Source organism: Poecile atricapillus, chromosome 1 (genome assembly GCF_030490865.1).
Source record: "Poecile atricapillus isolate bPoeAtr1 chromosome 1, bPoeAtr1.hap1, whole genome shotgun sequence".
In the NCBI taxonomy this organism is placed as follows: Eukaryota; Metazoa; Chordata; class Aves; order Passeriformes; family Paridae; genus Poecile; species Poecile atricapillus.
This window is the reverse complement of record NC_081249.1, coordinates 34,528,070-34,555,599: the sequence shown is the minus strand read 5'-3', so window position 1 is coordinate 34,555,599 and position 27,530 is coordinate 34,528,070. Positions and strand designations below refer to the sequence as shown.

Sequence of the window (27,530 nt, the reverse complement as noted above, 5' to 3'; positions counted from 1 at the left end):
CCAGAAGGGTCCTCAAAGAGTCTTCTGAATATCTAACCTAAATTTCCCCTCTTTCAATTTGTACCCTTTACTTCTCATCCTATTACTACATGCCCTTGTGAAAAGTCCTCTGACTTCCCTGTTTTTGCCCTTCAGGTACTGAAAGGTTGTTATGAGGTCGCTATGAAACCTTCTCTTCTCCAGGCAGAATAGGCCCAACTTTCCCAGCCCATCTTCATAGCAGATGTGCTCCAGCCCTCTGATCAACTTCACGGCCTCCTCTGGACTTGCTCCAACACTTTCATGTCCTTCTTATGTTGGGGTTCCTTCTGAGCTAAGAAAAAGTGATAACACCTCTTTTCCAAATACTTTATGCCAACATCAGTGGAACAGAAGGGATAGGACATTAAGCATGATGTGAGTCCTGCACACGGCATTGGTGAGGCCATGCCGTCAGTTCTGTGTCCAGTTCTGTGCCACTCCATACAGGAAGGACATTGAGGTGCTGGATTGGATCCAGGTAAGGGCAATGGAGCTGGTGAAGGGTACGGAGCACAAATCCTAAGAGGGGCAACTTAGGGACCTGGGGTTGTTAAGCCTGGAAAAAAAGAAGGTTCAGGGGTGACCTTACCACGCTCTAGAACCACCAGAAAGGCGGCTGTAGCCAGGTGGGGGTTGGCCTCTACTTCCAGGCAACCAGCGACAAGAGGAAATGGCTTCAACCTGTGTTAGGGAAGGAGACATGGGGAAGAATTTCTTCACAGACGGTGTGATTTGATACACAAATTGAATGCCCAGGGAGGTGGTGGAGTCACCATCCCCTGAGGCGTTTACAGAAAAGCTGGCACTCAGTGCCATGGTCTATTGACATGGTGGTGTTCAGCCGTAAATTTGACTCAATCTCAGAGGTCTTTTCCAATCTGATTCTGCGTTTCAATCCAGATGTCAGCGCAGGGGACGGCCGGCACAGCCGCAGGCCTCCCCGTCACGGCGGGGCAGCTGCCGACCCCTTTCCCCACACACGGCCGCTCCGCGCTTCCAGGCTACGGCCCCGAGCTCCTCCGGCCCCGGCCCCGGCCCCGGCCCGGCTCCGCCCCGCGGCCCCGCCGCCACATAAAGCCGCCATCTCCGTCTCCCCGCCCCCGAGCAGCGGGGAGCAGAGGCTGCGGGCCGGCGGCCGCCGCCATGGTGTTGAACCCGGTGCTGGGGAAGCTGGTCAGCAAGCGGGTGGTGCTGGCCAGCGCCTCGCCGCGCCGGCAGGAGATCCTCACCAACGTGGTGAGTGCGGCCGGCGGCCGCTCGCCTCGCACGGGCCGGGGGCTGCGGGCAGCGGCGGCCGCAAGCGCCGGCCCGGGCCTGCGGGGCCCGGCGCCTCCCGGCCCGCCCGCTCCAGTGAGACCAGCGGGAGGGGAGCGGGGCAGTAAAGGAGATGCCTCCTTTCTGAAACGCACTAGTGCAGAGCCAAGGAGGCTGCAACCTGTCATTCAGAGCGCTCAGCCCCTGCGGAGGAACGTGTCGGCCTCGCTGGGCGGGCTGCGGGAGGATTTAGAAATAGCCCTTGGGTATTATTACCTATTCAACTTAGGTTACTTAGTATTAGGTTACTTAGTTCTTATTAATTCAACCGATAAATTGAACATAAGTGGAAGAAATAACTTAAAAATGAGGATGTGTGGAGAAGCACCGAGGTTCAGTCATGCACTAAGTTACTAGAAACAGTTTGCCTGCTGGGTGTAGTAAATGTATGAGTGTAACCCAGGGGCAAAAAGTTGGAAGAATAGTTGGGCTTTTTTTTATGAAACCAGTCAGAAACTCTCTGGTTTTGTTTTCTGTTTATCATGTGTATAAGGACATATAAAGTGCAATAAAGCTCCCGTAAGAATGTGCATTGCTGTTGCTTGAGTAAAGTGCTATGGATGGATTCAATTAAAAAAAAAAAATCCAGTAATATAATCCTCTAGTTACGAAGTGTGTAAGCTCATACTGTGAATTTTTATGCGAAAACAATAATGAAACTACTAACATGATTAGATTATAATAAATTAGGGTGAAATCAAATATACACACCAGTTTCAAAGTTCTGATTGTTTTATTTTGCTTGCAAAAGATATGTATGCACTAAACACTGAGAAACATTTGGAGTGTTTTTTCCCTGTGCGTGGTGGCTGGGAGATATGTTAAAGTGTAAAAAGCAGATGTCAAATTTGCTACTTGCTTGATATGCCTTGGGAGCAATGTTTAATTATGAGGTCAGATTGACTGCATCACTTTCCTGTGTTACAGGGCCTGCGGTTTGAGGTGGTTCCATCCTGGTTTAAGGAGACGCTAGAGAAGTCATCCTTTACAGCCCCTTATCAGTATGCTGTGGAAACAGCAAAACAGAAAGCTCTTGAAGTAGCAAACAGAATGCATGTAGTAAGTTACTATTACAGCAATGAGCTTTTTGTCTTTAGTTGGTGCATGTTACTGTGACTTAATTTGCTTGCACTGCTTAAGTGATCCCTGAGTCATTTTTCTCTACTGAAGGCTAATGGATGCTTTCCTGTCATTTGTGAAAGATGGTGTCTTGAAATTACCTAATCAAAAGTCTCATGCCTGCAGTTCAGTCTTTCCACAAACTGAAACAGCCTGCATCTTTTGCCAGCATCATACCTACTCTTCTGCAGGATACATATTCCTTAGTTTCTTTGAACAGTCGAGGGTATGGCTGACCTCATTCCACATATTTGTTGGTTGTGGAGACAGACTCCATGGGAAAAACACTGCTGTGATTCCAGTGCTTTGCTGTAGCTTTTGCTGAAGAAGTGACAAGAGTAGCTCAGAAATTGAGTATAGAGGTACTGAAGGAAAGCAGAAAAATTACTCTTTGCCCAGAATGTTTTAAAGCAGAATTTGTCTATTTAATTTTAAGAAGGGAGAAGTTGACATGATTTCAAGTTCTGTTAGATAAGGCATCCATTTTGTATCCTAAATTTTATCAAAACCAGTGATGCAACTTATACTATCAGTGGTGTTTGACTTACGCCCTTGGCTGTGATCAATGTTTGAACACATAAGGCTCTTTGCTACTAGAACCTATTTAAAAGTCAAAGTGATCAAATGTCACAAAATGGACCATAATAATTTTTTAATAATATAGGTCTGAAAGAGATGTGTTTGTTGATCCTATTCTAGCAAGAGAAAAGGAATATTGAGCACTTTAAATGAACAGTGTAGCCAGATGTCACCATTCTTCAAAGCAAATATTGCATGATCTCCAATGTAAATCGTTACACAGGATTCTGTAAACTACTTTCCAGACAATGGTACAACATAGGAGAGTGGATTTTAAACCCTTCTTCATTAATTTTCTTACTTTGGGCTTTCATTGCAAAACACTGTGGTGGTGATAATGCTAATTCAGTGGATTTCAAAATGCAATATCTAGAATTAGTAGAACTAATTCTAGATATCGTTAAACAGTTTAGAGCACATCAAGTCTTTTTCTAGAAGAATTGCTTCCCTATAAATGTTTTATTATAATGGTCACACAGACAGGTTTCATGTCATGTTGTGATAAGTAACACCTTATAGTATGCAGGTAAATCAAATCTTAGCTATAAGGATAGGTACAGTTTAAAGTCAAGAAAGGTTTACAAGGAGTATTCATATATCACTACCTCTGATAATTAAAAAAATAAATAGTTCCCTTTTGAGAGAAAAACACTTAAGTGTAGCTAAAAAAACAGGGTTTATTTTTCGTTAAAATTTTACTTGGAAAAATGGTCCTAGGGAGCTGTATTCTCTGGCTTGCAAACACTAGGCACCTCCTTTAAAGGAATTGTTTACCACCTTGAAGATTGACTTTTGAGAATTCACTTTAATTTTTGGATGCATTTATTCAGCAGTAACATATTTAGGCCAATTTGTGGCTTGAAAATGGTGTGCTCAAACCTCACTTCTATGGTGATAGAAATGTTTAGTGTTTTGCAAACAGTGCAAAAGGAGAAACAGTGTCTTGTTTTCAGGTCAGTGTAGAGTCCTACCAACAAACTGCTATTTTCTTATGTTAAGTCTTAAAAGATTTTGTTCTCTTTGCATCTTCTGATAAATGCCTTCTTTCTTACACTTTTGCAGAAGCATATGAGAACACCTGATATTGTCATAGGAGCAGACACTATTGTGGTAAGAAGCTTTTAGTGATTTAGCATTAATTTAATTTACAACAAGTGTAGAAAATACTTGTATCTTTAGGTGCAAGTTTGAAAGCTGCCTTCAGTGTGTGTTTATATCTGTGTTATGATACATCTTTTTAGGTTTTGTTGATATGGCTTTTAGGTTGTTTTTTTCCCAACAAGATAATTTTTGAAATCCTGAGAGCTAGAAGCCTTGCTACTGGCTTTGGGGACACTAATACTGCCATAAATATTGCCTTGGATCCTCTAATATGTAATGGAAATTCTGTTCTCAGGTGACTCGTCAAGAAGTCCAGGTCATGTGAACTGTTTAGTATTGTGCCTTGTAGGAGGAGGTCACTTTATACCTGACATCTTCACAGAGACAGTTAGCTGTTAAGGACAGAAAAAGTTGAATTATCCTTTTGTTTGAGAGGTGCAGCCATTGGAGGGTAGAGTGTGGCACTTAAATGCTTGACACTAAATTACCTGTTCTACTAAAGTATTTGTGCTTCTTGCTCTATTCAATAGACACAAATTTGAAACCCGGCTGAAATCATGATTTAAACATAATTTCTGACCTCAATTTCTGAAAAGCGAGAAAAAGCAGCACACTCACTCTGTCTTTCTGTTTTAGTCTGTGGATGAGCAGATCCTGGAGAAACCAGTTGATAAGCAAGATGCCTACAGGATGCTATCAAGGTCCGTAGTTTTAAGTAAGATATGAAATTTGAAGATGCAGTTTCTCCATCCCTTAGATTCTCAAAAGGGTTCCACAGAAGGGATTCATGCAAATTTTTGGGGGTTTTGTTTTGTTTGTTGTTAAGTTTAGTAGGTCATCCTCTTCATTAGGGATATGAAATGCACTTAATATGTAGCTTTTTAGAACTCCAAGAAAACAGGCAGACAAGATGATGCATCTTTGCATATATCCAAGGTGTCAAATGAAAATTTTCACACACTGTTTCATCTTACAATTCAGTGTGGAATCTTTGGGGGACTGAGCATGTGAGATGCTTCTGATCACATCCAAAAATATCCTGGCTAATCTTTATAAGACTATTCCTTAAATAGTCTCTTTAAAGATTCACCATCCCTTGCTATTACACATCTGTTGCCTATGCAGCAGATAATAAAGACCTCAGAACTAATTGGCCACAGTGTGGCACTCTGGAGCCACTACAGGAGAGAGACAGGGGTAAGGGACTCTGGGCTCTTCCTCTGATCACTGGGTTGCCGTGGGATCTCTGGGGGCCAGTCTGGATGAAATGGGAACATATGCTCTAGTTCCCTATTGCATGTTTAGTCTGACTTGCATCACCTAGCTATTTATTGCCAGCTTTCAGTGAAGATGGCTGTAACAGCAGTGTTTGTGCCAGCTGGCCTTTTCTAATGCATTTGGAATAGTCACTTTCCTGATGTACAGAGAATGAGCTGATACCATGGACCACTCTTACACAAGTGGTATTTTGGAGACTTGAAATGACTGCAGCTTTTGATAGTGTTATGTGGTTATTTTTTTGTTTGTTTTGCCAATGGCTTTTCACTGATACTGAAATAAAATTTATTTGTTTAGGATGCATTTCAGATCCATTGAGTAATATATTAATATAATGGTCTGCCTCTCCTACTGTAGCAATATAATCATGTAGAACATTTCATAAGACTGTTGCTTAATGGGCATTTTTTCCCTGACAGGTTGAATGGGAAGGAGCACAGTGTTTTCACAGGGGTGGCTATTATACACTGCCGCAGTAAAGGTATGCATCATTTTATTACAAATCAATATTTGTATTAAAAATTATGCTCATGATAGCTTGTAAACAGGATGGAAATGTGTCATATACAGTCTGAATTGGTTTTCTACTCAAGAACTACCTTATCAAAATACAAATTAAAATCTCACCACAAAAGCCAATATTCTTCCTATATTCAGTTTTCACACAGGAAGGAAAGTGACAAGACACAATGGAGTTTAAAAATACTGTCTCTGAAAGCTGTGAGACTAATTGAAAGTTGTGGAATATTCTAAATTAAGGTACTACAGACTGAGGCTGAGCTGAATGTGATCCATATTAACTTCATTTTGTGTTGTGCTTATACCAGTTGAAGCTTAATGCCTAAGACTGTTAAGAAGCTGTAGAGAGCAATACACCAATGTTCTTTATCGCATAGTTTATAGAGAAAGGGAGTGGTTTTTATGGAAACTGTACCATAAATATAATTTGAGGAGTGTTTGAAAGACATTGTCTGATAATTGTGCCAATAGTCTTTTAGCAGAGCTTTCACAGACATTTTGCTGGACATAATCTTTCTGTACACAAATTAACAGTTTTTAATCTTTTCTGGAATGGTTGCTCTTAACTCTTGTAAAACAGAATTAAAGTTAGTGATGCAGTACTGCTAATATTCTAGTACAGCAGAGGGAGAGCTGCTGCAAAAGAAATAAAACATGTTACCAAGAGGTTCCTGTGAGCAGCCCAGCAATGTAAATAATACCTTTAACTGTTTATTCTAGGAAGAAAATTAAGTGCGCCCAAATGTAGTAGTGATGTTATAACAGCACATCTCATTTGAAGTTTGCAAATTTGAACTGCATCACACTCAGATGAATAAAAATATACCTTTAGTCTGCAGATTCCCCAGGAGATACAATTGATAGAACAGTTTTTTTTAACTTGTTAAAGATGAGTTTTTATCTTGAGCTGACTAGAATTTTTTAGCAATACTGAAAACCATGGTACTCTGTCTTCATATGTACCAATATTCTTATTTTGTTTAGGTTTCACACTATGACCATTAGAAGTTGGTTAGCATTCTTCCCTTGTACAGTACAGTCTGTACTGTAGATATTTCTTACTCCTCCTCAAGCATTTCCACTGCTACCAAAACTGTCATAACAGGAGATGCTGGCCTTGGTGTTTCTAGGAAAGAGTAGAGGGGAGCTAATAATCTGTAATGTGCACAATCGTTTGTGCAAGGCTGTTACCTTTTGGACATGTTTTGGAAAAGCCTCTCTCTGCAGTGACAGCAGGCTCACAGTTACCACATGCAGCAGGGTCCATACCCAGGAGTGCATACCTTATTGCACCTTCCCTCAGCCACTTCCAGCTACCGAAGTCTGAAATAATCTTGTCATCTCTTGAGAGATGATAGGAAGATGACAGCCATGGTGTTTGATGGGACTGCTGGATACCCAAGTCTGAAGTGCAGGTGCAGCTGCAAGTAACCACTTTTATGACAGCTACGTGTTGAACTCTGATATGTTGTTAAGAGTTCTTTGACAACAGTCATAAAGTTGGAAGGGTGGTTGTAGCCTTCTCTGTGCTCAGTGCTGGATGTGTGTGCCAGCATCCATAAATAGCTTTGTGTAAGCATTGTTAATTTACGAATATATTCCATACAGGAAGGTAAGTCTGTTAGCCCTGTGACAGGACTGCAGAGGTTGAAAATGCAAACTCTGACTGTTTTGGGAAAGTTGAGTGCACTGTCCCAAAAGAACATTATTAGTCATTGCACATACATCTGTGCAATATATTTAATTTTTCTCAAGCAAAACTTTTAGATGATTAAGAAATACAACCTAGATGTTATGCTCTCTAAACTACAGTTCCTGTTTCTAATAAGGCATTTTCTTTCTGTAGACAATCAGCTAGAGATGGAAATCACCGATTTCTATGAAGAGACTAAAGTAAAATTTTCTGAGCTGTCTGAAGAGCTCTTATGGGAGTACATACATAGTGGGGAGCCAATGTGAGTAAGACCCTGATGCTACCACACAACATTTGACAATGGGCCTTAGGGTACATTATTAAGCAAGTATAAAACATTGTTATGTATTCTGTGAAATTTTGCTCTGTGTGCATGGTAAATGATAGTATGGGTCACTATTCTTTTATTCTTGTGTAAGGCTGTCATTTCTCCAGTGAAAGTGAGCTACCTTTTTAGAATTCTAATGAATTTGAAAAGTGAAAACCTGAAATACTCTGGATTAGAGCAAGCACTTGTGCAATATACAATTAATCTTTCTTTTAGCAAAGGCATTCAGGGATCTTCAATGCCTGAGACAATGCATAGTTCATTACAAACTGGTGAAAAGAGTTAGTGTTGGATAATCAGGGAATCATGGAACTGTATGGGAAGAAAGCTAAAACTCAGTGTATTTAGTTTATGAAAATCACTGCTCTGATGTGAAGAACACCTGTTTAATTTTCACTTAAAAAAAAAAGTGAAAACACAGTTTGTGTGTGTTGCTGTGCAAAAGTTGTCCTTCAGCTTATGCATTTCTGCTACACTGATAATATTGTTACTGAGCTATATAGGCAACATTTACAGAGACAATATAGCAGCCAACAGTGATCAAAAAAAAAAAAGTACTTATTTGGAGATGGGAAAGGAATTTGTCTTTCCTTTGTGTTAGCTGAGGGCTCCTGAAGGCACAGTTAGCACTATGGACTGCATATCAGGTGATCTCATGTGAACTTTTGTCCCTGTAGGTTCAATTCTGACCATGTAAGAATATAAATTGTGGTGGTTTTTAAACTCATTTGTGCCATAAAACAATAAATCTGTGTTTTACTGGAGAAAGAGAAACCAGCATAGACTTTGGATATAGTTCAATGCTTATGTGTAAGTGAGGCCTACTTTGTGAACATGTAAGGTTCACAGCTTATTGAATAGACTGATGTTAAATTGGATGTGGAGAGAATGTTTTGCAAGACTACAGCTTGCAATAAATTCCTATGTAATTTTTTTGGAAGGTGATGTTTACTATGCTAATTGGTATGATGTTTAGATTTAGTGGGCCATAAGGTTGCAGTTTGGAGTAGAAATTACCATGGATTTTTAGGAAGAATGTGAGGTTGAAAATTATTTTGGAATATTATGAATATTTTCTCTGGAAGTAAATGTGCTTTAGCAGCACTTTGCTGCAGCAAAAGGGCTTTTGAGCAGTGCTGGGTTCTGTTCATTCTGCTAAAAAGGGTGTATGACATCAAGGGTTTCTCAGGGACCAGAGGTTCAGAGAATGTATTTCATTACTTTCTGAGGCAGATGCCAATTGATCTTTGTTTATATAATCCCAATGATAAGAAGCATTTATTCTGACTTTATAAAGGTACTACTAAACACAGTGTCCTATAAATTTTGCAAAACAGTGAGGAGAAGTATCTCACAGCACTTTTTTTTGGTTGTTTTTGTTCCCTTCTCCATGTCCACATACACATGCTAGGCATACAGGTTTTTCTAAACAAAAAGTGACCATTCCATATTGTTTTAAAATATTTGACATGGAAAAATAATTTTTTTAAATAATACAATACTTAATGATCACATGAAAAAATAAAAGAAAATTTACTAGTGCTGTTGAGGATTAGATTGAGTTCTTTTTCTCCAAGAAAATTGGCATATAGCATTTAAGTCAATCACTGATGACCGAGACTAGTACTACAAGTACATAACTGATATGGGAAAGGAAGGAGGGGAAATTGCTGTTTCAAGGTACCACAGTAATCCTAACTATTTTGGGCCTGTGTAATGAGTAGACTTAGTTTCTTCAAGCTTCTTTGACCCAGATTTTTATTTTGTAATCTTTCCCTTATGAACAACTTTCTCTGTTTCTGGTTACGACTTCTAGCCTGAAAATCCTATGTGGCTTCAGTAGCTCTCCTCTGATGGCAGTAAAACCCAAGGACTCTACTACAGTCTGGGAAGGAGGTGATGGCAGAGCCTAGAGCTCCACAAACTTTCTTCTGAAGTAATAAAATGTAGAATGTAAATGTTCTTTTCAGTATCCAATCCCAGAACAAAGTGTTGTAGAAAAATAAATATGTGTCCAGTTCTGTTAATGTTCTTGCTGGGAGTATGATACCACTTCTTTTGATGGTTATAATGTTTTTTGCCTCCCTGTAAACATTCACCAAAATGACTGCAGCCTCATTTAAAAATGAGAAGACATTTTAATCATTGTAATATTCCTAATTTAGTTGATATTAGTCATAAGAGTGTTATAAAGGAAGAAATAATTTAAACAATGGCAAAGTTATAAGGTAGTGCTTACAATACAAGATTAAAGAAAAATTCCTATTCCACAGTTTATAGCAATTCAGAAAATCCTACTTGCTGTTATACTGATTCCTCTGTTTTAGCATACTATTAGAAAGGGAATCCAGAGGTAAGTACTAAAAATAAAGAGTTGTTTCTGATCAAATCTAAGATTAAAAATTAGCAATAATTTTTTGTGTAGTAACCTTCTTTCTCAAGAAGTTTGCATAATTCCAGGCTACCTTAAGTTAATAGATCCAAGACTGACTGACCTTTGGTTTCTAAGCTTGCTGATGCAGGCTTTCAGATTTTGCTGTTATGTAGGAAACATACTTTTAACTGCCCTATTCCTTGTATGAGAACAGTAAAATTGCTGGGTGTACTGCAGCTTATCTGGCTTGTATATATTTCCATTCCACTCTGTGGCATTTGCATAATTATGCCTAAAGACAAATTAGATTTCCAAGGTTAGTTTCTGTGCATTTACATTCCTGTGCCAAAATTACCAGTATTACCATGACATCCAAGAGCACCATGTTGTGAACCACAGGTCTGTTCTATCTCAGATGGTTGCACAAGAGGTGGATGGATAGGGCTAAACAGAGTAGTGGATCTTGTTTGAATAGGTTGCTCTTTCCCAAGAAAGTCCATTCGTCCCATTCCTCATTTTAGGTATTCCTGTGACTGAGATCTGCAAGATGCATTCTATAATCTTTTTGAGTTCTAAAAGATCATCTTTGTTGAGCTCTTTTGGGACCTAACATTCCTAAAGGCTTTTCAGCCTCTTGTGGAATTGGGTGAGGGTCAGATGCATCTGGTGACCCAGTGTTGGTCTTGGTGACACCGTTACATTTTTGGTAGCCACGACTTGGTAACCTATGACAGTACACTCTGACTGCAGTCACCTGCTTCTTAGGTGACTGTTGCACTTGCAATGTCTGAACCATCAAGACCTTTGGCTACTCACCCTTAGTAGAAGTACTGATCCTTATATTTATCTTGTGATTTATAAATTGAAGTGTTGAGCCGACCTAGTACATTTAATCTGCCTCTAGCTTAGATACATTAGTCTTTATTCCAGCTCTGCAGTACTGGTGGATTATTAGTGTTCTGTGATACCTCTACTCTAAACCTTAATTAGATTTATGTTATTTCTGCTTTCTCTTCCCCAGGGACAAGGCTGGTGGATATGGTATCCAAGCCCTTGGTGGAATGTTAGTTGAGTATGTCCATGGAGACTTCTTGAATGTGGTGGGATTTCCTCTGAATCACTTCTGCAAAAAGCTGGCAGAATTGTATTATCCGCCCTCTAAACATAATGTACAACATAAAAAGTATGACTCTATCCCTTCTGTGGACACTTTTGAGAACCTAAGTGATGGAGAATGTGAATCTTCAAATTTCACAGAGCACAAAGTTGCTAGTAAGTTGGACAGCAGTGGGATGCATTCCTCAGGAGCTGTTCACACTTCTGAAAACAGTTCTGCTGTCAGGACAGGTTTTACAGTGCCTTTGGAAAATCAGAATGGAGTGTTACAGAGTGCATCAAAACTTCCATCCAAAATTCTAGAGCTGATGGATGGTTTTAGAGCTTCAAAGGTAAGGGAAATAAATAAAGCTACTCATTACATTATTGTCTGATATATTTGTTTCACTGGACTCCAGTATGTACCAGGTATTGTGAAATACTTCAGCTGCGGAAGGAATGTGTTAATAATTAGTAAAAAAGGACCACTGATTTCTTGGAGAATCTTAAGATAGCCAAAATTTCTGGTGCAGTGCAAACATTGCTGGGTTTGTCTTTTTGTATTATCTTGTTTGTCTTTGTGTTCTATGAAATTTCAAGTTACCTATTGGATAATTTTGTCTCTTGAGTTGAGGGGGAAAAGAGGTTGCAGAATTTTTTTTTTTTACTGATCAAAAGAGCACAACCAAGCTGGAATTAATACTCTTCACACAAAGCATTTAATGTGGTTAACCCACCTGACTTAACACTGTGACACGAATTGTGTATATTATATTTCCTTTGTAGCCTTTAATGCTTTGCATTAGAATTCTGTGGAAGATATTAATTTTTCATTGCCCCGTCACAATATTATTTTTTAATAACGTTTCATGTTCTGGATGTGTTTAACTGATATCCATGCTGTATATGATGGAGGCGTACTCATAACAGCTCACAAACAAGGTCACATGCCCTGTATATCAGCCAGGCATGATGAGAAATGCATAGCTGGACATTTTGGTACTCCCAGATTTTCTACATAGTTCCAGTGTAGCAAAGACAATAGTGAAGGAGTAATGAACAATGATCGTTCTAATGATCACTGGTCTACATCAGGTTACTTGTTTTAGAAAGAGGTGGGAAAGAAGTGCAAAGTGGCAGTGAAATGCAAACTTGGAACTAAAGATCCAAGAAATTCAAGGTGAATGGAGGGAGGCACACCAGACAGTGAACAATAGTTTTGTTGAAACTGTGGAGAGTTGTACTCAGCTCTGAAGGAAGACTAATGTGATCATGTGGTGTGGTTCTGTGGGCGTGCTGCTTGCAGGCATGCAAAGCTGCCCTGAGAGGTTTGGAATAAAGTGCCTTTGAGGTTGCTGCATTAGTTAACTTCTTGTGTATCCAAAGGGATTGATGTATTTGAATGGGTGAGATGAAGATTAGCATTTCTTCAATTTAAGTGAAAATAAATATGGAGAATCATAAGCATGTACATTACTTACACTGTTTACAGTGATTTGATGTAGATAGTTTTGTGCACTGAAAGACAATTGAGGATGGAAAGGAAAGGAAGAGCTTTACTTTGCCACTACTCCAGTGTAAAATCAGAGTATGAAGTACTGAATCATATGTTGAACTAGTGGGATTAACACCCCCCGCCACATCATGGATATTTGTAAAATAAATTACCAGTAGTGATGAATTGCGATCTGACAGAACTCATCATGTTTCCATTTGCAGAACAAGTTTAAGTACACAAAAGCATTTATTTACACAAAAACTCTGAAGATTTTTTCATTTTGTTTCTTGAACATTGCTTCAAGAACTTTATAAAGCAGAATAAAATTTTCTGCAGGTGAAGATATTGCTGCCTATTTTCCTCTGAACCGCTGTGTTGTGGAACAGGAGAGGATCAGGGTTAAATACTTGCAAGTTAAAAAACTTTCAAGTTTCCTATGTTACAAATTTACATAGTTTGATCTCTACTCAGATCTTTGACATTTTTTCTTCTTTAATTCTTTTTTTCTTTTAATTTTTAATTCTTTTAATTCTTTTTTTTTTTTTAGCTGAGATTACTGAATGGGTAGGTCAGCCAAGTTTTCTGCCTCATCTCCTCATCTGCTTTTTCCTGTTCTAATAGTTTCTAGTTGGTATCAGTCCAAAGACTGGGCAGGTCTTGGAAGCCATCTGGTTGTAAACTAGATGTAATTCAGTATTGTGAAAGCCTGAATTATAATAAATCTCAGCTATATGTTATTAGAATACCAAAGGAAGCTGCAAGAAGAGGTGAAGATGATAGAATATATAGACACACAGTAACAGACCTACCTCTCAAACTTAATCTCTTTTTCTCCCTTTGATTTTTGTTAAGCAGAATGTCAAGGCCCTTCTTTCCTTGATTACCTTTAGATTTTAAATTAATTATACTTCCTTGCAGTTGTAAAGAAATGGATTCTGTAATTGCTGCATTTGCCTCCACTACTGTCCTCCCCATAAATTCCTTGGTTTTAGGTGTTTTACCTGCTTCAAAATACAAAAACTGTAGAATTACAAATTAATTTTGAATGGAGAGGTATATATTACCACATCTCATTAACTGTAATTTCTGGTTTCGTTAGCATATCTTTAAAAATTTTCAGCTAAAGTTTTCAATTTAAAGCAGCCTTTGGCCTGTGGGCTTTTCTTCACCATCAGGCACTAGCTGTTCTCTTGTCCCCCGTTCCATGTGTACACATCCTGTTAAGGTGTGCCTGTAGTATAGTTGTCTTGTAAAGTTTTATTCTTCTTGTTCTTCATCTTTTTTGGGTGTGTCCTTAATTTTAATAAAATAAACACCTATTTTAGCAACTGAAACTGTTACACTATCTTAGTGGAGAGTTTTGAGTTCCTTATGCTTTGGGTATTAAAGATTTAATTTGATCTTTGGGTTCATATGCTTAAGAATGTTCCATAAGGCCAAATAGCCATATAGATGGGGAAGTGCTAAATATCTCAGTGAAGAAGTTTCATACAAAATTTGTAGGCTGCATTCTAGAATACTGTGAGTTCCCTTCTCTCCCAAACACCATTTTCGAAAGTTCTGTTACTTGGCTAAGATACTGAAACCCTCTGAGAAGGATGGGAGCAATTTTTAGGAGCCTTGTTCAACTGTGTTGCAGTAGTTTAACAGTAGTTGTGTAGAATAATTTTAGAAAACTATATAATTCTTTTGTTTTTGGATTGTAGTCTTTTAAACACAGCATGATAACAATTTCTTACCTACACATAGGCTCTGTTTGTAGCCTCTAAGCTGAAGATATTTGATCATCTGAAAGATAAAGGTCCAATGAAGGCTGTGGATATTGCAAATGATGTTGGAACCTCTGTATGTGGAACTGAAAGACTCCTTGATGCATGTGCTTCTCTTGGATTACTGGAGAAAACACCACAAGGTGATTAATTTATCCTCCCTGCAAGAAAGTACTGAAAGACAGCCAGGACTGGAAAAGATGCTTTTAAGGTCACAGGTTCTGACTTGTTATTGTTGATAACTTGGATTTGGGGCAGAGGGGAATGGATTGTTACTCTTTTGCTTTCATTATTAGTAGCTGGATTTGTTTCATGTCGGGGAAGGCTTTATGTAATGAACACATTCAAGTCTCCTTTATTGAAACTTTAGATTGTTTTTGCTCTCTGGACATAATACTGACCAAATTTCTAAGAAAAGGCTGCATGGACAGTCCTAGGGAATGCTGTAATAGCTCAGATGTGTCATCTGCACTTGAGTCACAACAACCCCATGCAGCACTAGGGTTGCTGGCAGGGGAAAAGTGGCTAGAAAGCTGCCCAAGGAGAAGGATCTGGTGGTGTTCAAGAGCAGCTGAGCATGAGCCAGTGTGTGTGCCCAGGTGGCCAAGAAGGCCAATGGCATCCTGGCCTGTATCAGCAATGGTGTGGCCAGCAGGAGCAGGGTGGTGACTGTGTCCTTGTGCTCAGGACTGATGAGGCCACAGCTTGAATTCTGTGGCCAGTTTTGAGCCCCTCATGACAAGAAAGACTGAGGTGCTGCAGCATGTCCAGAGAAGGGTAATGGAGCTGATGAAGGGTCTGGAGCACAAGTCAGATGAGGAGTGGCTGAGGGGGCAGGTGAAACCTGAAGAAACCTGAGGGTCAGAAGAGACCTTATTGTTCTCTACAACCATACGTAAGGATGTAGCCAGGTGGGAGGTGGTCTCTTTTTATAAGTAACAAACAGGAGGATAAGAGGAAACAGCCCCAAGGTATGCCAGGGGAGATTAGGACTGAATATCAGGAAAAAATTCTTCCCTGAAAGGATTTCCAAACATTGTAACAGGCTGCCCAGGGAAGTGGCTGACTCACCATCCCTGGAGGTATTTAAAAGGTGTGTAGATGTGGTACTTGGGAACCTGGTTAAGTGGTGGATTTAACAGTGCTGGGTTAAAGGTTGTACTTGATAACCTTAGAAGGCCTTTCCATTCTATCTAAAATGATTGTCAAATTCCATTTCCTACTGCAGCAGCGCTGTCAGCTGAGGATTAGGCTTTTAACAGGGAGAGTTCTGCAGTGTGTTCCTCTTAGTGGACAGCTTAAGTTTTAGTGCTTCTAACTGGAACAGTCCTTGAAGGTGTATGTAAATAAGGGAGTCACTATTAGGATTAACTTTTTCAGTCCACGCTATGTAGTTCTAAGTTTCCATGCGCATCATTTACATAGTAAGACTTGAAATGGTTAGGTGTGAAGAAAAGAAAATAAAGGGAGATTTTTTTTAACTCTGTTAGAGTACATGACAAATGAAAAAGACCTAAAGACAAAACGTAATGGAGAAAGTTTGAATTCAGGGAAGAAGCAGCCATAAGCTAAACAAAAATCTAGTCAAGAATGAGGGACTTCTAATACTGTACCTTGAATATTAGGTATCTGAGGTACTCTGATTTAAAATTAAAGATGTAAATCAGTATGTATCCATGTTTTCCAGCATCTAAATTCTTTTTTGAAACTATATACTTGCTCCTTTAAGAGTGACAAGACTTTCAAAATTAATTAGGTTTTGTACAAATTTTTAGTAATGGATCATAAGATCAGGATTTACTAGTTATTTATGCAGGGAAGCATGCCTTCAGATTTAAACAACAGTTGCAAAATAGTGAAACAAAGCTGTTACAACTGTGTTCTTCTCATAAGGTTACAGTAATACAGACTCAGCAAATACCTACCTGACCTCAGATGGTAAATACTCACTTCATGGCTACATTATCCATTCTAATGATCACCTTTGGCCTCTCTTCACAAACTTGGAGTCTGCTGTCAAAGAAGGGAGCAGGCAGAATCATCGAGCCTTTGGAAAGAAAGCAGATGATCTGTTTAAGGTAATATAAACTCTTCCTAGTATCAAAAGCAGCTGTGAGGAGCCTAGAACTGATCTAGGGGCAAATGGAGACAGAGCTATCTGAATAAAGTTTGTCAGTCTCAGAAATGGTTAGAAATACAGTGCAACTCACCAGTCCCAGGCTTCTGTTCCCTTCAACTTTAGGCTGTGAAGTAGAGGAGCAGTCACAGAATACACTGGGAAATTTGAGTGCTGACAGAAATTTTCCAGATTAAGTGTTGCCCATCCCATTGACACACTCTGAAAAGAACCTCTGGGCCTGTTTAATTTATGTTTGTGTCCTTTTTATAACACCAGATAGTACCTTACTACACATGTACTCTGTCCATAGTCAGTTGATACTGATATGTGTCCAGTTTTGACTGTGCTGTGTTGTCAAAGATGGTTTGTGTTGGGGCAGTGGAGAAGAGATCTAATCTCCTTTATGAAGTTTTGTAGCTTTGTATAAGCTTCAAGCAAATAATCTGTTACTGATAAAATTGTCATCCTTCTGCCATCTGTTTCAATCTGAAATTCCTTTCCCAATGCTAGCCCAGGTGGATGTGATCAGACTGGAGAATCACTTAGAGTGGTAACTAACCTAACTTGTCAATTACCCATCTGGTGAAAGCAGCTTGAGAGGCATAAATATTTGACTATGTAAGCAGGAAGCTGGTAGTGTGAGCACAAGAATGTTTTTGACATCACTGCTGGCTTAAATTATAGTTCAGACTACATCCTAAAATCCTTAATTTGTATTAAACTTCAAGGTGGTGATGAAGGCAGTCTCTTGAAGGAGATGTCTACATCCCTCATATATAGTCAGTGGAACAAAATAAGGACTTCTGGAGCCTTACAAGCTCTGCTAGCCTTGTGTTAGTACTTAAATAACTGGAGGACAGAAACTCCATTGGAAATCATTCAAAGGGTGTTTAAAGGGAGTTAAGATACTTTGCTTTAGGGCAGCTGTTGTAGTAGATGCCTAAATTTATTTACAAATTAAGTTGTTAAATGTATGCAAACTGGAGCTCATCCTTTATTAAACATCTGGGTTATCAACTTTGCTTGGGGAGGTGCTTGTGTCCAGTTTGGTCTTGGGCTCCATATGTGTACAGGATGGTATACTGTAGATACTGAGCAGAATCTATGGGCTGCCTATGGAACTGTGTACACCACAGCCTGGAGATGCATCCACTTCATTGGTAGTTGCAAAGCCAGCCATATCTCATGAAATCTGTATAAAAGTGAAACATAAAGGGATCTGTGTGTATGTGTCCTCGAAAAGGTAAAGGTGTGATGTTCTGCTACTGAATGTTTGCTCCTTCCCCAATCAAAAAAACCTAGAATGATCTTTCATGCTTCTGATTTATGGTGTGGTCCAGTTATCTATTTTTTTTTCCCATAATGGGAGAATAAATGTTTGAGTGAAATGAAAGCAATTTGTGAAGATGTCAGGAATGAGCACTAGAATTTTTCTTTCAGTCTCCTAAATCTGTTCTTTCAAGAGGTCTGTGTGATCAGAGTTCTTGAGGGGATGTAAAAATGTGCTTATCACTACAACAAAGGATTTGGATGAGCAAATAGTCAGTAGCACTTTAAATGGACCTTTTCATTTTGGGAATTCTGAAGTTCACCACATTCACCTACTGCCTTGGTAGTACATAGTTTTAATTAACTAATGAAAATAAACTTCAATTGTGCTGCTTTTCCCTCTTTTTAGGACTATTATCAAAGCCAGGAGGTAAAGCAACGTTTTATGGCTGCCATGCACAGCATTGCTCACCTTACAGCAAGAGATGTGGCTACAGCGTTTGATCTTTCACAGTTTAAATCTGCTTGTGATTTAGGAGGTATTGCTTGTAATTGACTTTGTATACAAATTAAAGGGAAATGTTTGTTTTCAGTTCTGCATTTCATTGCTTAAGACATGTATATTATTTTACTAGAACTTCAGTAATGTTACCTATTGTTATTTTTCTGATATTTCAATGCCAGGATAAAAGAATGGTGCAGCTAATTAAAAGAAGAGTTACCTAAATTGAATATGAATAGTTCAAGATAAGTGAATGTTTGTCTCAATCAGTTACACAATTCAAAGCAGAAAGGAAGATAGTGGCTCAGGTGATATAGCATTGGGCTGGGCGTGCCATTTTCAGCAGTGTTGTTGCTCTCTCTCCTTAGGCACACACAGGATTTTCAAAAGTAATTAAAGTAGTAAACCACCACTGCTGGGGTGTCAAACTTGAAACACTGCACTACTAAAACAAAAGTTTTGATTATTTTCTAGTGGGTTTGTTTTGTGTATTGTTGTAGTTATTAATATCTAAGATGTCCACCAAAATGTTGAAGACCAATGATATACCTGAAGAAACTCTGCTTTTTAGCATTCTGTTTTTTCACCCTATGCTTGGAGCTGCACAGAGGAAGTGTTATTGCATAAGGAAAGATCCATTGAAGGAGGAATACTTTATTTAGTGCATGGAGAGGTGGACGGCATCTGAGAGGAATTAACCCAATACTGGTTCAACTGTTGCCACTTGTGCAAAGAATCCAAAACTCCACAATCTTTACTACGCTGGAGACTGTCAAATTTCATGTATCAGTGCTTTGTAAATGCTAAACAGTTAGAGGTGTTCTTCTTCAACAAAGAGAAAGTCTTTGCCTTTTCATTTACATTTTGATACTCCTCAAAAAACCCTGAGGTATTGATATCAAAGGTCACATTTGCAATTCTGTGTCAGAAAGGAGTCATGCCTGCATTCCACAAGCATTAAAACCTTGCTCTATCAACCAGGAAGTCCTGTTGCTCACATTAGTTGTTGAGCTGTCTACCTCTGGTTTTGATTGGATGTCTCTATTTTAATGGTATATACAGCCTTGTCTTTAAAAATGTCTGTAAATTCTGGGAGAAAATACTTTATTTGACTTCTTTAACCTTTTAACAGGTTGCACTGGAGCTTTGGCTCATGAATTAGTACAAGTATACCCAAATCTCAAGGTCACGGTATTTGACCTTCCAGAAGTCATTGCAAATACCTCTTACTTTCAGCCTTCAGGACAACCCACTGCTCCAGTGACATTTGTGTCAGGTAAATGTAGCACATGATCTTTTGTCTGATTTCTGTTATCCTTGAGCACAGAACAGGCTCTTTTGCTGCTGCTCCAACCCCAAACATATCTTAGTACAAGACAATGTAGGTTCACCCGTACTAAATGGGGATACTGTATTTTTCAAGACTGTTGGGATAAAAAATGATTGGAGAATGTGGCTAAATAGGTATGAATTAGTAATTTTTTGAATACCACTAAAAGCAGAGGCTGCATGTGCTTGTCTGTGGTATTTCATTTCTAGACAAGATCAACATGGTGACTACAAAGAACTTTGTCTCCTTCCTTGCTTTAGGTTTGCTCTCCGTTTTTTGGTTAGAGAATTCTTGCTTGTGATCTGCTCTTTAACTACACTTTCCTTATCTGCAAATCACAGCATACCTGTACCTGTTCATTCTTGTTACTTTTGTATTCTGCTGAAGTGCCTTGTTTTTGTAGTATGTACTCTGTGGGTTCTGTAGGAATGTACTGTTTTCCAACAGGTGACTTCTTCAAGGACAATCTTCCAGAAGCAGATCTTTACATCCTTTCACGTGTTCTTCATGACTGGCCTGATGAAAAGGTACATGTGCTGTTAAGCAAGATATCAGCGGTTTGCAGACCAGGTATGTTTTTTTCATCTTGTGAACTTGAAGGCGCATGTTAATGTGCCTTTAATGAGCACTGACTAATGCTTTTCTAGTATGAACTTATGATATCTTTTGTTCAATCATAGTAGTCTTTGCTTGAATGTCTAGGCTTGCATTATGACAATACCTAGTAAGAAAAAGAAGGAAACAAATCTGCAAGTAAAACTATATGTAATAAGCTTTTACTGTAGTTGCAGGCTTCACAACTGTATCGTATCCCATCCCCAGTCTCTCTTATTAAGAAAGACTTAGTAATGCTAAAGTCTTTCTTACCAAGCCCTATATTATCAATTAAGTAAGAATGCGCTTATTTCTATACATAAAATTAGCCTAACTAAAGTTCCTTTGGGTTCATCAAGAAGCAGCAGTTTGTTTTGCTGTTGTTTTGCTATTTCGGTAGGGTCCAGAATATGGCAAACTGGCTGAAGTTCAGTACTACTTTATGCACACACATACCATGAGAAATACGCAGCTTCTTTGACTTTCTAATGCATTTGAATCATAGAATCATCAGAGTATCTCAAGTTGGAAGTGACTCATAAGGATCATCAAGTTGAACTCCTTGCTTCTTGAAGGACTAAGTAAAACTAGTTCATATGACTGAGAATGTCATCCAGATGGTCAGTGAACTCTGGCAGGTTTGGTGCTGTGATCACTTCCCTGGGGAGCCTGTTCCAGTGCCTACCACTCTCTGGGTGAAGAAACTTTTCCAAATGTCCAAACTTTCCCTGATGCTTCATTCCATTTCCTTGTGTCCTGTCACTGGTTCACCAGAGACGAGATCAGCATCTTTCTCTCTACTGCTCCCTTTGAGGAAGTTGTACATGGTGATGAAGTCACACCTCCGCCTTCTGTTCTCCAGTCTGAACAGATCAGGGAACCTCAGCTGCACCTTATGTGCCTTACCCTCACAGCCCTTCCCAATCTTGGTTACATACACTGAGGAACCCAAAACTGTACACAGAATCAAGGAGTATGCTGAGTTGAAAGGGATCCATCAGGATCCACAAGTCCAACCTCTAGCCCTATGCAGGATGCCCCGAGGGTCACACCATGTGCCTGGGAACATTGTCCAAACACCCCTTGAATTCAGACAGTCTTGGTGCTGTGATTACATCCCTGGGGAGCCTGTTCCAGTGCCCATCTATCCTCTGGGTGAAAAGCTTTTTCTGCATACCCAAACTAAACCTCCCCTGACCCAGCTTCATGCTATTTCCTTGAGTCCTGTCACTGGTCACAAGAGTGAAGAGATTGCACCTCCATTATCCCTCATGAGGATGTTGAAAACCACAATGAGGTCTTCCCTCACTCTCCTCCAGGCTGAACAAACCAAGTGGCCTCAGGTGCTCCTTATAAGGCTTCCCCTTGAGACCCTTCACCATCTTTGTGGCCATCCTTGGGATGGTCTCTAATAGCCTAATATATATATATTTTTAATATTATGATGCCTGAAACTGCACACAGTACTCTGGGCTGGCTGTGCCAGCATAGAGTGAAACAATCACCTGTGTAGTGATTTAGTATGCTGTGCTTGATGCACCCCAGAACACAGTTGTCCCTTGGACTGCCAGGGCACACTGCTGACTCATATTCAGGCAGTATTAAAGATCAAAGAAGACAAAAAGCAGAAAAGCCTGACCAGTAAGATCATGTGATTCCTTAATGCAACTGGAGGTCTGAAGTTTGTTTCAGAGGAGAGAATGCAAAATAAGACCTAGTCCATAAACTGATTATAAATTATGAAAGAAAATTTTGGGTGACTGTCTTAATCTTATACAAAGTTTGGATTATGACATATACCTACGGGAGTTGTTTGGGTCAAAAGAAAGCAAGGCTGAGTTTAAGAGCATAGACAGGAAGTGATCTGAACTTCTGGAGACAGTGCTCTAAACTCTCAGGTCTTTTTGACAATTAAATGGTTGTTTCTAGGACAAGATCACTGAAAGTAAACTTCTTTCACTGATTTCCACTGAAGACCATTAAAAAAATCAGTCTGAGGGGGCCTCTGTAACTGTCGTTTAAAAAAAACACTTTTAAGTTGAAGCTAAAAATACTTACACGGAACCACTTTTGGTTGTTTTGGAAATGCAGGAAGTGCCTTGCTAGTGGCAGAAACTGTGCTTGATGAACAGAAGACGCACCCTTCTATAGCTGTGCTACAATCCCTCAGTATGACTGAAGGCAAGCAGAGAAGCAGCTCAGAATATAAACAGCTACTGGAGAAATACGGATTCACAGATGTACAAATTAAGATCACAGGGAACTTATTAGATGCTGTTCTGTGCTTCAAGAAGAGTCTGTCACTGTAGTGTGCCCAGAAGCAATCTGGGATGATGAATTTTCACCCTCTTGTGCAATCTGCCCATCATCAACCAGCTTGTATTGGCAGTTGAGGATCATTTTAGCCCTTTATCTGAAGTGTAGTTGTTACAGGCCTTAGATACAAGTTGGAGTGCAGCTTCTGCCAGAGTGAATTCTGTGTGTTTTAAAAAGCATCTGGAACAGGCCAGTGTGTGGGTGAAGTACCTTAATAACCAGTTCTTCTGCCAACTGTATTAAGGTTAGACTCAGCATAGCTGAGCATAGCATGTCAAGTTAAAACTGCAAGCTTGTACTGAGCTACATTAATATTTTAGTTTTCTTGCACCTTAAAATTAAAGAGAATTCTCCCTTTGCAGTGTATTCAGTGGTTACTACTAATTTTTATCAGACATTAAAAATTAATATTGTACCATCTGCCTGAATTTGGGGTGTTAGTCCTCATTTTCTCTGCTGTGTAGGACTTGACTCAAAAACATCTCATATATAGTCTTTTTAAACACTTTCTAAAAGCAAAAGTAAAAACAGAACAAACCTCAAACCTCAAACCTGTTATTACAAGAGCTGTAACATTACAGAGGAACTTCAGAAGCCTCTGGCCTCTAGCCACAGTATGTACCTGCACAGGCTGCAGCTGAGAGATGTTTATATTGCTTACTATCACTTCTGGCATTTTCTGAATATGGTTGAATGGCCATATATGCTTTCTGTCTCATTAATTGAGATGAGTTTTAGGATTTATGTATAAAACCTTGTATGAAAATTAAAAAATAAAAGTTTCTTCATGCTTCAGTCTTTAATTGGAGAAGTACATGTTGTATCCAATCTCTTTAAGTAATTTGTCAGTAATGTCACTTTTCCTAATGTTTATTTCTTTCCTAGTACTTCATTGATATTTTTTTTTCTCTTTAAAGTGTAGTGGAAGCCTTTCTGGAAATTAAAGTTACACTTTCAAACTAGCTTTCTTCTCTATCAGTTGTGAGTTTCCTGCCTGTCACTTGTACAGCAATAGTACCAGTAAACCAGTGTGCAAGAGGCCGTGCCAATACTGAATCACCAACCTCAGCAAATTAGAGAGAGTTAGTAAGGAAAGTTAAGAGTTGCATCTGCTCGGATGTTACTTAATCAGGAGTTACTTTGCTCCTTGACCAATGGGTAAAGAAAAAGTGCCACAGTGACTCAACTCATCAGGAGAAGCAGGCTTCCTACAGAGCATTTCAGGTGTAGAAAATCAGGGAAATGTCAGACTTCATCACATTGGGGTTTTTTAATTCTTAGGAGGTTTCTATGAATGGAATTTTGACTGATCTCATCTGTACAGACATTTAAAATAGATAAGGCCAAATATTCAAAAATGTAAAAAAAATTAAAATGTTTCTTTTCCACATGGACATGAAGCTTGCTCTTAGCTTAACAGGTTTGTACATTGAAAGAGACTCCTGGTAATTAGATGTGTCTCATCTCATAGTCATGTTCATAATGCTGTTCCTTAAGCTGCTCTAAGCTGCTTAAGTCAGAAACAATCAAATCCTAAAGTTGGTACACCTGTAACTGTCAGAGACTTTAAAACTATGCCCCTAAGTATTATGTCTCTGACTGTAAAATTTGAGTGTAATGTGTTTGGTTACCACCCAGCCTTCATCTACTCTGTGATTAAGACACGACGCTAAGCATTAGTCCCTTGGGCATGGTGTCTGTGGTCATGCACCACAGCTTTGCACTCTCAGTATAATTAAGCAGGTGGACCCAGGAGGTTGCGGAATCTCTGTTGTTAGAGGCTTCCATGTATGAAGCCAGCCCTGAAGAAGCTGAGCTGATTGTTCTGAGTGGGAGGCTGGACTGGAGATCTCCTGTGGTCTGTTTCAGGCTCAGCTGTTCTAAAATTATTTGATGCAGCCCGGTCACCTGAGGAATTATAAACTCATCTTACTAATATACAAAATGAGTTTTTCAATTGCTCTGAATATCTTTCGCTGACTGGTAGAAGGAATGGATTTAATAGTCTAACACTGAAAAGATTTTTCTAAGCAGTATGTATAACTGAGGAAAATTTTCCTCAGTTATGAAGAATGAGGGGGATTACATTTTAAAACTTTTTGACGATTATTGAGTGTCTGGGCTGTACAAGTTGAAATGGCTCTGAGGAGATTGTCTTAAAGGTCAAAAAGGTATGAATGTTATGCTGTACTTAATAATAAAATCACTATGAACTGTTGCTATTTTGATCTGAGTTGGTGTAAGGCCAAAAGGCAAGTATGTATAGTGGTGATTTTGTTAGTAGCCCTCTCTTGGCTTCCTTTTCCCCTCACATGTCTGAATATGAAGAAGACTGTAAATCAGATAATTTAAGTTCTGCTTTCATCCTTTGATCAGTCCCACCACAAAGAATTTGGGTCCTACAGGAATAACGTACATAATGTGTTGAACAGAAACATTGACTTCTCCTCTGCTTCTGTAATGCTTGCCATCCCCTCTTCTCTCTGCTTGGCATCATTTCAATATGAATGTGAAGCAGCAGTATATCCCAAAGAGATGCAACTCTATTCCTAGTCTTACTGTTTTCTATAGTCCTCATGCCAAGTCTACAGAAGTCATCCCCTTTTCCCCTGAAAACAGAGATGTGACTTGACTCGTGAGTGATCACTCATACTGTGAAAGGGGATTTCCTGGGGTTTGTGAGAGGAGTGGATTAGCAGAGCAAATCCATAAATGATACAGGAAATCTCACAGGTCTTGAAGTTTGCACCCTTCTATATGGTAGCAGAAATTTTCTTGCCTGATAATGTATTAGAGCTGTTGCATGCATTTGTTTTTTAAATTAGGCTGTGCAGTTTTGCTGGCTGAAATGGTGTTGGATGATGAAAAGAAGAACAGGAGCACAGCTCTGCTGCAGTCGTTGAACATGCTTGTGCAGACAGAGGGAAAGGAGAGAAGTGGCTCTGAGTATCAAACCTTGCTGGAACAACATGGATTCACAAATGTCAAAATCAGAGTAACAGGAAATTTGTTAGATGTCATTCTCTGTGTTAAGCCCTAGAAAAAAAAAACATATTAAACATATTAAGTAGTAATCTTGATGTCTCATACTTTGATGTTTTGATGTTTGATGTTTTGTAATTATCCAAATACATTCTCAACTTCTCATCAATACCATAAACCATGAACCAAATACCATAAAAAAAGGAATATAACAAGAAATGACAGCTTTATGGTGTTATTTTTAAAAAGGGGGAAACATTGATTACAATTATTTTGGACTTCAGTGGAATGATGCCAGGAGATTCTGTGGCTGCACAACACGTGTAGAACACAAATGGTGTAATCGGCCCAATGGCAGTATTCACACTGTTGAGAAATCACTGTTTATTCATACTTGGTGCAATTAGAATAGTAGTTTTTAGACCAGTACACGTTGCTTTGCCCCTGTTCCAGCAGGTTAATGTTGGTATCATTTTAATGCTTCATTGCCATCCATTTTAATATCCTTTTATGCTACACCCTCTACTATAAATAAACAGTCTCAAATCAGCTGGAAACTGCTACAGCGATGGTGTAAGATTGGAAACAAGAACTGGAGCAGCAGCTTCCTGAGAGAGTCAAGACAGACTGCTCTGCTTTGAGAGAGGCTTCTGAAAAAAGGCAGTTATATAAAAGCACAAGTGTGATTGTAATTTGAGATTAAATGTTAGGGCACCAAGTTTGTTTCAAGAACATCATCATACACCTTTTTAGCCCTACTTAATTTGTGAGCTCTTAAAAAAGTGGATAGCGAAATATGAGAAAAGGAGAAAAAAAAAAAAAAGTACAGAAACAGAAGAAAAAGCATGGTGATAGACAAAAAAGGATTTCCCCCAGTCATATGCAGGTGAGCTCTCAAGGTGAACAGAATATGACAACTACAGACTGAACAGTTTTCCATTACAAGTTATGTGCCTTTTATCTTCATTTTTCACACTGACAATACTCAAGAGTCTTAGAATATAAAGTTCCTTTTAAATCAATAGAAAATTTTATGGTGAAAAAAAATCTCAGTTTTGCAGACAAGGTATTGTGCTAAGAGAGTATTAATATTCAGTTACGAGATTTTTTAGAAGGAAAAAATGACACACTGTGCCTCCCTGAATGAATGTAGCACAGCATTTAATAAATTATGTTCAAAATATGTTCATGTAACACCCTATGTGCATAACCCTCTGTGAGCACAGGAGTCACTTCAGTCTATCTGTATTATGATTGATTAGAGCAGTTTACTTTTGATCTTCCAGTGTGCAAGAAAAAAGTATAATGACATATCTTGCACTAGAGCAGAGACCAAGGCTATGCCTTGCATATTTTCTTCTCACAATATTCCCTCTTGAGAGATATGCTCTCATTTTGAAATCCTACAAAATACTGTGTAAACAGTGGTTTCTGGTACCTCAGTTACTGCATCTTTGTGGTTCACCAGTCATCTGTTTTAAAAAAAAAAGGTTGGTCTTATTTACTTTGGTTGGAAACATCCACTAAAAGTGAAAGCAGGTGATGTGAACTAATGCCCTCCAGCTAGAATAATTTCAATACTTCTAGAAAGAATAGGTGTAATTTCAGACAGAAGTCTGAGAGGTTGAAAATACCAATTTCAACATACAGTAAAATTAGCAAAGTAACTGATGATGGAAACCAGGCTTGTCTTGGTAGGGCCTGAGTCCCTGCCATGAGTGCTTGCTCTG

The 27,530-nt window shown here is 39.0% G+C and overlaps 1 protein-coding gene across 2 annotated transcripts; it reads left to right on the top strand.

Annotated features, from left to right (window-relative positions):
* The first annotated feature begins 1,101 nt into the window (after positions 1 to 1,101).
* On the top strand, positions 1,102 to 26,331 carry ASMTL (acetylserotonin O-methyltransferase like). 2 transcript variants are annotated; one of them, XM_058843713.1, is made up of 13 exons: positions 1,102 to 1,257; positions 2,263 to 2,394; positions 4,096 to 4,143; positions 4,771 to 4,835; positions 5,832 to 5,893; positions 7,778 to 7,886; positions 11,348 to 11,774; positions 14,669 to 14,831; positions 16,582 to 16,766; positions 18,486 to 18,615; positions 19,711 to 19,854; positions 20,356 to 20,478; positions 25,644 to 26,331. In XM_058843713.1, exons 1-13 carry the CDS (start codon positions 1,165 to 1,167, stop codon positions 25,856 to 25,858), a joined length of 1,896 nt encoding a protein of 631 aa, XP_058699696.1. In that variant the 5' UTR covers positions 1,102 to 1,164; the 3' UTR covers positions 25,859 to 26,331. The 2 variants fall into 2 exon arrangements, with proteins under 2 accessions (XP_058699696.1, XP_058699687.1); XM_058843704.1 differs by lacking the exon at positions 25,644 to 26,331 and adding an exon at positions 22,594 to 25,637.
* The last annotated feature ends 1,199 nt before the right edge of the window (positions 26,332 to 27,530 follow it).

What these genes read in the sequence shown, in the direction of transcription:
- ASMTL (XM_058843704.1), top strand. Translation starts at nt 1,165, where the DNA reads ATGGTGTTGAACCCGGTGCTGGGGAAGCTGGTCAGCAAGCGGGTGGTG. An exon ending in TAGCAAACAGAATGCATGTA is followed by an intron (nt 2,395 to 4,095) that starts GTAAGTTACTAT and finishes ACACTTTTGCAG; the next exon opens with AAGCATATGAGAACACCTGA. An exon ending in GCCTACAGGATGCTATCAAG is followed by an intron (nt 4,836 to 5,831) that starts GTCCGTAGTTTT and finishes TTTCCCTGACAG; the next exon opens with GTTGAATGGGAAGGAGCACA.